The sequence below is a fragment of the Primulina tabacum genome, chromosome 5 (genome assembly GCF_025594145.1).
Source record: "Primulina tabacum isolate GXHZ01 chromosome 5, ASM2559414v2, whole genome shotgun sequence".
NCBI classification, from domain to species: Eukaryota; Viridiplantae; Streptophyta; class Magnoliopsida; order Lamiales; family Gesneriaceae; genus Primulina; species Primulina tabacum.
Window position 1 is genome coordinate 23,661,808 of NC_134554.1, and position 10,982 is coordinate 23,672,789.

The window sequence follows — 10,982 nt, forward strand, 5'->3', positions numbered from 1 at the left end:
TTTCTTTCCTATAAATAGCAGGTATGTATTCAATTTAAGAGGATTGAGACATTCTTATTTCTAAGCTCTTGGTATTTACATATATCTTATCTCAGTGCCTAAGAATAAGAAAAGATGTATATGTTTATGAAGTATTTTGTACGAAATTATTTTTGCATGATATATTCTTTCCTTCTAAATCATGTATGTTGTTATGTATGTGTTCGATCGGGTCCTCGCTTGTTGAATATTTCTCAAAATACTCACATTTTACTTCCTTCCCCCCAGATAAGAACAAAGAGCATATGGAAAAAGATGAACAAGAGTAATTTTGAGATGGTAGAAGATTTTAGGTTTTAAAGATAAGTTTATGCTTATCGTTTGCGCACTCTTAAGACAACTTTTTTTTCCATTTTTTTGGCATTCAAGTTGTAAAGACAATTATTTTTGTTGATTATGAGAAATAAACTGGTTTTGATATATACTATACTACGAAACTTGTTATTTGACGATTATATGATTGTCGAATACCGCCGGTGTCGACTAACATCGGTCTTGGGACGTGACAAATTATGTTCGAAGTTAAAATATTTTTAAAAAAATTTGACCATGGTTAATTTCTTAATCGTCCCGTGAGCCGAACATTTTTCATGTGTAAATAAATAATATGCAAGTAAAATGAAAATATATAATCATAAATCGGGCTGGAGTTACATTCGGAAATAATCACACCAACAGTTAAAATTACATGGCAATAATGTTTGAAGAACTCTTTCTACATCCCAAGTAAATGTAGCATACAAATTACTGAACAATCGCCATCGGGCTTGAAGTATTCTCGAGAAGAACAGTTTGTTCAGTGTTTCTCAAACTACAGAATATATTAGCCCCTCTGTTGAATTTGGTTAATGGACAGTTAAATGACCGAAAACTTTGATCATTCTGAAAATTTGCACAAGGGGCCTAACATCCACCAAGATTTCTTGGAGCATTACCAGTGATTTACTTATCCCTGATTTGATGATTCTTGTTCTTTCCGTAGTTCGGGTGTCATAAATCCTTCTCACCGTCTCTTTCGAATTTAAACCATTTCCAATTAGCACACAATCTTTCTTCATCTTCGAAAGGTATGCCGCATGTTGGAAGAGCCTCTAGTTTTCGTGTAGCAGAAAAGACTGAAGTTTTTTGCTTGTACTTCTTTGCCATTACTTTAGCTTCAGAAAATACTTTCTGAACAAAGGGGAAACTGTGCTTAGATAATTGCTAGTAGATATTTATAAGAGAGACCCTAAAGATGATGAAACGAGGAACTCAATTGCATGGTTTAAAATGTTTACCTCCTTATCAGACAGAAAAAGTCCAGGCTCACTTTCGAGGTCGGCAATGCTGTATGACAAAATGTAATTATTAACTTTAGTCCTTTTAACTATTCTCCAGCAATCAATTTTTACTCATATTTATAGAAATGTTCTAATGACAAACTGGAAAAACGGGAAACCTCTTCTATTGACTAATTAACTTCATACAATTTATGTCAAGAGCAAAATTGTAGCAACAAAATGCCTGCCTCAACATAGAAGCAGCTTCGATTATAATGAAGAATTTATAAACATTTTTTAATATAAAACGTAGCTTTTCTGAGGTAGCAACTAGAGGAACCAATTGTCAGACTCCAATAGCGATAGATCAAGCTAAAAGATACTTAGAAACAGCATGTGAATGTCATAATATACCTCAACGAAATTTTGTCAGGAAATGTTGACTTAACCACCAGTACTTTAACCTGCTCATCAATTGCCAGTAGGTCACTAACAGAATTAACCCGCCCTCGAGTTATGTTTGAAATATGCAGCAATCCACTACAAAAGACCAGGAATTTAGATAATAATCTATACTCTTCTACAAAAACCACAAAAAGGACCAAAGTTGTAAACATAGGGATAACATAGTGCAGGTAAATAATTGACGAGAAATAATATCTTGAGTTGAGAAATAGAAAGCTCATAGAAGCCAACATATCTTTCAATTCACATTATATTCTTAGAAGTTGATATTCACGCAAGAATACCTTATCAACACAAGGAGGTAACAAAATATCAAGATCAGTGGGTAAACTAATTGAAAATTCTAACTAAACAAACATCATTCACCTCCTATTAGTATCACCTATCCGTATCTGTGCACCATATGGAAAAATTTTCTTGACTGTTCCTTCCAGAAGTGTTCCCTCTTGAAGATGCATCATGGCCTAAATATTGTATAACCAAGTTAGAAGTGATTATCACAAAAAAAACAAGTAAATAATGACACAGTGCATCCTAATCCAGGAATTTGTAGAGGAAAGAAGCAGAAAATGTGGCCAAAGAAAATATGTTACACTGCCTTTCAAATGGACTGGATCTCAACGACTCAACCTTAAGAATATTTAATATAGCTGAAAATAATGAAACAATTAAACATACAGTGTTCTAAAAAGCGGTAGGCGGTAGGCGGTAGGCGGGCGGTTACCTACCGCCTAGCGCCTAGGCGACTAGGCGGGGCCTAGGCGGTTGCCTAGACGGTTTTTTTTAAAACTTAAATTCATTAAGTGGTTCATGAGTATTATATTTGTATATGAAATATATATTATTATAAAATTTAAAATTGTAATAATAAATATATATTAATAAATTTTTATATATGAATCATCCACATCAGTTACAATAAAAATTAAATTTGTTCAACATTTTTTCCAACATAATATATTGATATTAAACCTAAACATCTAACTCTTCTAGTTCATCTCCATATTTTTCCAATACTTCTTCTGTATCGGATTCAAACTCAAAATCCATGGCTTCTTCCTCCTCTTCATTCGATACAAATTCTTCTTCGTGAAGTTCCCTTACACCTTCAACATTTGTCTCAACATCTTCATCTCCACCATCAACAATCCATCCTTGTGCCATAGTTGCTTCTTCATAATTTGTTTTTTTTAAGTGTAAACCGCCTAGGCAGATTTTTAATTGTAAAATCGCCTAGGCGGCTTTCGCGCCACGCGGCGCCCGGACCGCCCGCCTAGGCGGCCGATTAATATGGTGGCGCCTAGAAGTTTCGACTAGATTAAAATCGGGGCGGTCCAAGCGCCTAGGCGCCGCCTCAGCGGTCATAGGTGGGGATTTTTAGAACACTGTAAACATATGAAAGTTTGATCGGTAAAGGTATCCAATAAAAAAAATTCATAAAAACATTTTTTTCATGTTTCTACCATCCCGACCTTTAACTTTTCTTAAACTGAATCCAAGATTCAAATATAATAGATTCCCTTTAGGACGATAGGAGATTGTTTGAGGAGAAAATACCAACCCAAGCTTCCTTCTCACTGAGTATCAAATCATTAGTTTCTTCATTTATTCTAGTGATTTGCACATATATTCTACGTCCAACCTGGAAAATCAAAAAAGGGAGAGAGGAAACCAATTAGCATAATAACATACCAATGTGTAGGTGAACAAACATAAAGGTAAATAACATGAACATCGGTCATGCAATGGCTTAGACGAGTGAGCACAGGCTTTGAATGCTCTTACATTTCAATTATAGTTATTAATTCAAAACATTTGCAGTTCATTCAAGAAAGTTTATTATTAGTTTTTCCCCCTTAATTGACACGGCTTTATGCCTTTAACATGTAGGTGAAAGATAATAGATTGGCTTTGTGCACTCGTAACAGCTCAGCCAACAAATTCATATTTATGACTTAAATACAATATCAGTCTGAAATGCAAAAATATCATGGAAAAGACGGTAGACGTGAGAAACAAAATTTTTGCATACGTTCTCTTTCAGTTCAGTGTAGTTGTCGACTCTATTGATCAATTCAGCTTTTGGAATAAAAGCCCTTAGCCCCTGAAAAATAAATGGCATCAATCATTGAGTGAAACAAATAATTTGCTTGTGAATTATTGCAATGTGTGTGTGTGTGTGTGTGAGAGAGAGAGAGAGAGAGAGAGAGAGAGATTTTACTTCTATTCTTGTAAGGAGGCCACCAGTATTCCACTCGGTTATTTTAATCTCTAGCGGCTCGTTAAGTTGTTTAATCTGCACAAGATCAAACAACAAATGTCTCGATATATAGTACCCATAAAATCAAAACGTTGGAGGATAAGATTAGAGAATTGGAAATATAGACCAGCATATCTTAATATGAAAATTATGTTGAAATCACCCGGCTTCAGGCTGATCCATACTGATGTTTCAACAATTATTAAAAAATCAATTCCTCCATCTACCAAAATCAGATAAGTTGAGGCAACTTAGCCCACTGGTCTAGCAATGAATCAGCATTATTTAGACAGCACCCATTTGCTTGTCATGTGCCATGGAAGTGATCACAAGAATATCCACCATAGAGGTTATACCATTACAGAGTTAAGACAAAAAGAAAACATTGGTTGGCCCAACCTGCATTATCCTGACACAAATTTCTGCATTTAAATTCACAATTAATAGCAAAAATCTCTGTTTGCAATCCCCTGTTGATTTTTGGAGAGAATGATACGAAAATGGCTAGAGTAGGCATCTTAACTAAAGAATTATTAGTCATGGAAGTCATTCAAGAAGGAATAATATGCATTGGTTGGCTTCAAAACTGCACTAGAGTAAATAGCATTTGTTGGCCAACCTATAATATCTGGCCACTATTTCTGAATATCCAAACTAATACAACTGTGGCACCATTATCAACTTTCTTAAGTTGCCAAAGCAGTTCATGATACAATAGATTTAAACGCGCAAACAGAAAAAAGAAAGAAAAAAACCTGCCTCACGCGATGCCATGCAATGCGCCTAAAGAGCCTTCTAGTTGACAGCAATGGCCTGCCACCAAGAGTTCTCCCAAGAACCTCAGCAAAAAGAACAGTGCCCGGCTCCACGACAGGCTTAGCTGGCATTGGTTCCCCACTCAGCGCCTCGTCATTCTTCACAATTCCCATCTTCCCCTGCACCAATAATTCAGCATCCCTCTCCACGTCCCACAACAGATGGTCCATCTCCTTATCATACAAAGGCAACACTTCTTTAGTCAGCATTGTCCCAAGTAAATCTGCACCCACACTCACATCAAGCTTACTCTCGTTGCCCGAAACCACCACTCCCACCACTAAATCACCCCGCTTCGGCTCATAATACTCCACACTCACCTTTTTACTTTCCTCGATTGAACTCTCATTTACAATGTCTCGGGGATCAATTTCTTCCTCAAATGGTTTGAAGAACTTGTAAAAGGTCTCTAACACTTCATCCCTGTCCGGTTTCTTTTGATCATTTTCTACTACTTCCTCGACAGGCCCGTTGTCCACTATCTTCGGAGAAGGCTTGTTAAGTAATTCAAGCTCTACAGATTCTTCACTTTCACGCTCCCGGGGCAAAATGGTATCCCCAATTTCCTCTAAAACTCCATTTTCAGCGCACAATCGAACATGGGCTCGCCTAACTTTCTCTAATTTGGAGGAAAAATACAATCTTTCGAAAGATATTAACCGGGACTTTGAATGCTTAACAAACGACGTAATAGTAGAGAAGTTATTACAGTAATTAGTGAATGGTGCACACGGCTTGAAGAAAGATGGCGTGCTACAACCGGGGTGATGAATAATCGGCATTTCTGCTTATCCTGCTCACCTTGCGTACTCTCAATGGAAGCCGTTCGCAGCTTCACCGACGCTCTCACTCTATCCGTTGACGTAATTCATTCAATCTTCTCCAACGCACAAGTTGCAGAGCAAAGCTGCAACTGAGTTAGATAAAATGAAACTTTAATTGCATCTTACCCCTCAAACTACACATATCATAACTTTATGGCCCGCATCTCTTCTCTCTTACTCTGGATAAAAGGAAAATTACTAGAATTTGGATATTCGGATTCCAAATAACAAAATAAAAGAAAAAAAGACAATATGTTTAAGGGGTTTTTTTATAAATAATTTAAAAATATAAGTTTATTTCAAAATCAATTTAAAAAAAAAAAATTCACATATCGTAAGCACGGACCATGCTCCACGTTATATTCTTTTCCCGTACTAAATTTTGTCCATTTTTTTTTCTTTTTCGCTTCTTTTCTGTCCGTTCATTTCCTGAATCTTTCCCGTGAATTCTGAATGTTCACGTGAAGTTCAATAATTGAAATCTAAATATTCTTCAGCATTTTTCGTCTATATAATTGTTGTGAACTTCGACGAATGAGTTATCAATTTCCTCTTTGAATTTACACAAATTTTCTCTCAAATTTTATCAGCAAAATGTCAACATCGATGTACTCTTATATTTTGGTGGTCATGTAGTTATCGATATGGATCGGTTGAATATAGCATTCAATTTGTTGGACCGATACGAGTATTACGATCTATTAATTTGTTGGAGTTGGTTGAAGTTGTGCATAAAATGTTAGGAATCGATCCAACGAAATTTTCTCTGAAGTTGTCAACAAAATATTCATTCATGGAGAGATCATCTTGGCATGAAATTCAAGTCAATCTCGTTGATGATGATGCTTTACAGTTTATAATGCAATGTGACAATATACATATGTTACATTTATACGTGAAAGCAAATTCAATTGAGCATCATGTTGGATTTGATGATCCTTCATCCGATTCAGGGTTCAATAACCAACCCGGACTTCTACATATGGTGGTTTACAGGATGTAAAATCTCATGTTCCACAGGTTACTGAAGGACTCGGTAATATAAATTTCGATGATGTAAGTGGGTCTTGGGATCAATATATCAATGTCTCGTCGGAACAAAATCATACTCCATATTGGCCGAATCCAACATTAGATACGAGTGCTCGTTGTCCGGATCTGGCCACTAATGATGATATTTGGAGGAGTGATTCTGAACCCGATATGTCATATAGCGAGTCTGAAGAAGAAGTAAATGATGATGATGAAGTGAATACATTTTCGAATCTTGATGAGGGGACATCATCTCGGCAACCATCTAGTGACACTTTACAGAGGCAAATCGTACCATTTCTTTTAAACACTTCTGAAATGCCATCATTTTTCAATAAATTTTTTGGAGAAGAGCCTCCTGATTCTGTCGATGTACCTTCTGGAATGCAAACAAGCTATTACAATCCGGATAGAGGTGAATTATTCGTTAAATATGTTGGAAATTACATTGCAGAAATAATTCTTCTACGGTCATTTGTCGATGGGGACTTCGCGCTTCTTTGAAGGCCAAAACTGGTTATTGAAAATAACAAAATATGGCAGGCCTCACACGTGTATATCTACCTCTGTTGGTATAGGCCATAAGAATTTGAACAGTGATATGGTGGCACATACGCTATTGGGAGTTGTTCGTTGTGATCATTCCTACGAGATTAAGTATATCATCGAAAATGTGAAAGATAATATGGATATCAAATCTCGTATACGAAGGCATGGTGAAGTTTGAAACGTGCTATGGAAATTGTTTACATGGGAGAGCTCCGTTCAATTACTTCCAAAATATATGTGTGCTTTGTCCAAATATAATCCGGGAACAGCTGTGGAGTGGAAGCATCTCAGAGCCAACAATTGAAATGAGTAAGACGCTGAACTATGTTTTCTGGGCATTCAGGCCGTGTGTTGATGAGTTTCGACATTGTCAAAAAATAATTAGTTTCGAAGGTACACACTTGTATACCAAATACAAGCAAAAAATGTTTATCGGTGTCACTCTGGATGCGAACAATCAAGTTCTACCGCTAGCATTTGCTATTGTGGGTGAAGAAACATCAGATTCTTGGAAATGGTTCTTGGAGAACCTAGGAAGACATGTTGTTCGTGGTGAAAATGGTGTGTGTCATATTTCTGATAGGCATAAGGGAATTGTGCGAGCAACTGAAGATCTACCATATTTTCAATCTCCTTATGGTGTGCATCGTTTTTGTTTGAGACATGTGTGTTCGAACTTTAACGCTAAATTCAAAGACGTGCATTTGAAAGATTTATGCTGGGCGACAGGCACACAAAATCAAATTTGTAAGTTTTATGCAATAATGGAGGCAATCAAGCAAAAAACATTATGGCGCACCGATATTTGGCTGGAATTGCGAAAGAAAAATGGAGTTTGGCTCATGGCGAAGGTTGGCGTCGTGAGGTGAGGACAACCAATATGTCGGAGTGTTTAAATAGTGTATTGAAGGGTGCTCGTAGACTTCCTATATCTGCCAGTAGTACACTTGACACTTCTGAGGTGTGTACAATATTTCACTGAATGTGTGACAAGAGGTGGTCGTATGGTTCAGAAAAATTCAGTTGTGGTCAGATTATGCATGTCGGAAGTATGAGAAATCGGCAAGAAAATCTAGTGAACATCGTGTTGCCAAATATGATGTACGTGAGCAAACTGCTTCGGTTGCAACTGTAGGAAGACCAAGTCGTGGCCAACATATGCAGGTGGTCAAGTTATCCACGAGTGATTGTTCATGTGATAAATGGACGATTTTTGGCATCCCATTATCTCATGCTATTTGCACCGCTAAGTGGCACTCTTTAGATCCCGCGACACTTGTGCAGCCATGTTATAACATATCTGAGTACTTAGCAACGTACGAGGGCAGATTTCAACCTCTTGCAGATGAGCGATATTGGGATCCTCCAAATTTCGAGTTACACCACAACCCGGTTAGACGTGAAAGAAGAAGAGTTGGTAGAGACAGAACAACTCGATTGAGAAATGAGATTGACACAGCGGTTTTTAGAGAAAGACAACATCGATGAAGTCTTTTGTTAAATTGTAATAACGCTTGATATGTTAACTGAGAACTAATCTCTTTACCTCGTTGTTCGTTTTTTTCTTTTATTTGTTGAACTGTTTTTAAAATTTAATTTGGTTGTTTTTTTTTAATTAAAAAAAAGGCGGAAAATGGTCGAGATCGAGCGGTAAAATTGTACCGCTCGAGCGCGAACGTTTCTGTCCAGAAAAATTTTTCCAGTGCAGGTCGCCCTCAAGCGGTAAAATATTACCGCTCGAGCGCGGAGTGCACTGGAAAAAAAATTTCCAGTTCAGTCTGCGCTCGAGCGGTAATATTTTACCGCTCGGGCACGACTTGCACATAAGTCGCGCCCCTCCCCTTCCCCTTCTCTCATTCTGCACACAAATTCCCCTTCCCCTTCTCTCAAATCCCTAACTAAAAATCGCCTTCTTCTCCTTTTTTCTTCAAAAATCACATCCAAATCACGATTCAAGCAACCGGCTCGCACTCTTCCTTAAGAATCAAGAACCTTCCACTCTCCGGTCATCTTCTCCAACACACTTGACCACCTCCATCTCCTCTCACCATGGCTCTCAAGAAGGCGAAAGGTAATCCCAGCTCTTCCTCTTCTAGTTTCCTTTGATAGAACTCGATTTGTGAGTGAGGCGGCTCGGGCTCGGTATGCCCATGCCAAAATTCATAGAAACCGGATTACCGAGCGGGGATTTCGTAGACAAATGGAGGATCGATACGTAGGGCCTCTTGTGGGGTTGGAGAGATGGGGATGGGAAAAATTTGGAGCTCCACCTAACACGACGGTGGTATCGGTGGTGCGAGAATTTTATGCAAATGTGGATGAGAGGACGGATGACAAGGCCTTTTTTCGGGGTAGACTTGTGTCGTTTGATTCGGATACAATCAATGCATGTTTAGAAACGCCCGAGGTCGATGATTCCGCCTTCTAGGCTTTGGTTGTTGCCCCTGATTACGCTGTGATAATCGACACTCTGTGTCATCCAGGGGCGATCTGGAAACCAGTATGGGGTCACCGAGTTGTTTTGATGAGAAATATTTGACGACCGATATTGCCCTTTGGTATTTGTTTTTGGCAAGGAGAATGATGCCGGCCTCACACAAGAGCGAAGTACAAAAAGAGTGGACCGTGGTGCTATATGCGTTATTTGAGGGTTACAACATCAATGTGGGAAAGCTCATCAATTCTCAAATCATGATGAGCGTTCATAATAACCACATTGGGCTTTTCTTTCCCACTATCATATCAGAGTTGTGTGCGAGGGCAGGGGTTGTGTTCCATGATGATGAGGAGTGGCTGCAACCAATGAAGCCTATTTATGGAGAGGACTTGTAGCGGAAGTATGCGAAACGACAATTAGGCTTCCCCACTCATGAGGGAGATACAGGTGGATCGAGCACCGCCGCCCCGCGTCGCCCACAGCCCCGCAGGCGGTCCCAAAATGACAAACTGGATAAGACTCTTGCCTTCATGGCTCATCAGGAGCAAGTCAACTCGAACTTCAATTAACATTTCGCCTATGTCGAGTCCATGATGTGCACAATGCTAATCCATGGGGGTGTTGACCCAGGGACCATCCATACACCTCCGCCGTTCATTCGCCCGTTCCATTTTCAGTATAATTATCAGCAGCAAGGGGATGCATCGGGAGTGCCACCACCAGAAAATGACGAGGATGAGCCGTGATCAACGATTCCTGATGCTAGCTTGAATGAGGTATGTGATCCCATGATTTTATTTGTTTATTACTGTACATTGGAGACATTGCATGTACTAAAGTTTGGGGTTCTTTAATTTTAATTTACTTTTCCCAGATGATCACGAAACAAAGAGCAACAAATTTGATGACAGAGACGTCACTTCTGTTTTTTTCATCTTATCTTCCGCTTGTGTATTTTCTTGTGTTGATATGTGTAAATGTTAAAACATTTTTTGGACATGTTTGATTTCAGCTTTGTTTAATTGTTTATCTTTGTTTTTATTTGGCACTTCTGATTTTTTTCATCTTATCTTTCGCTTATGATCACTATATTGTAGAAATAATACAATTTAGACGATGCAACAATGCAAACTGTACAACAATAGAAATGATATAGTTACAATTAAATAGAAGAATCATCGTCATAATTACAATGATACAAATGGCTCCATGTTCCACAATCAGGTGGATTGCGTCTTCTCGTCCCTCTACGCAATCCTACATCTTAAGGATTTTCCTCATTCGAGTAACCTGGAAAAGTG

At 38.3% G+C, this 10,982-nt stretch overlaps 2 protein-coding genes across 2 annotated transcripts; one reads left to right on the top strand and one right to left on the bottom strand.

Moving 5' to 3' along the window:
• Positions 1-642: 642 nt before the first annotated feature.
• On the bottom strand, positions 643-5,799 carry LOC142547335 (protein PIGMENT DEFECTIVE 338, chloroplastic). Its single transcript, XM_075655589.1, has 8 exons — positions 4,779-5,799; positions 3,985-4,059; positions 3,796-3,867; positions 3,325-3,405; positions 2,130-2,227; positions 1,713-1,838; positions 1,317-1,365; positions 643-1,209 (listed from the first exon to the last, which is right to left on the bottom strand). Exons 1-8 carry the CDS (start codon positions 5,619-5,621, stop codon positions 1,030-1,032), a joined length of 1,524 nt encoding a protein of 507 aa, XP_075511704.1. The 5' UTR covers positions 5,622-5,799; the 3' UTR covers positions 643-1,029.
• Positions 5,800-7,408: 1,609 nt separating this feature from the next.
• On the top strand, positions 7,409-8,732 carry LOC142544283 (uncharacterized). The gene is made up of 2 exons (XM_075651343.1): positions 7,409-8,109; positions 8,258-8,732. The coding sequence occupies exons 1-2, from the start codon at positions 7,409-7,411 to the stop codon at positions 8,730-8,732; spliced, it is 1,176 nt and encodes a 391-aa protein (XP_075507458.1).
• Positions 8,733-10,982: the final 2,250 nt, after the last annotated feature.

What these genes read in the sequence shown, in the direction of transcription:
- LOC142544283 (XM_075651343.1), top strand. Translation starts at nt 7,409, where the DNA reads ATGGTGAAGTTTGAAACGTGCTATGGAAATTGTTTACATGGGAGAGCT. An exon ending in GCGAAGGTTGGCGTCGTGAG is followed by an intron (nt 8,110 to 8,257) that starts GTGAGGACAACC and finishes CGTATGGTTCAG; the next exon opens with AAAAATTCAGTTGTGGTCAG.
- LOC142547335 (XM_075655589.1), bottom strand. Translation starts at nt 5,621, where the DNA reads ATGCCGATTATTCATCACCCCGGTTGTAGCACGCCATCTTTCTTCAAG. An exon ending in TCAGTGAGAAGGAAGCTTGG is followed by an intron (nt 2,228 to 3,324) that starts GTTGGTATTTTC and finishes TACAATATTTAG; the next exon opens with GCCATGATGCATCTTCAAGA. An exon ending in CCTGACAAAATTTCGTTGAG is followed by an intron (nt 1,366 to 1,712) that starts GTATATTATGAC and finishes TTTGTCATACAG; the next exon opens with CATTGCCGACCTCGAAAGTG.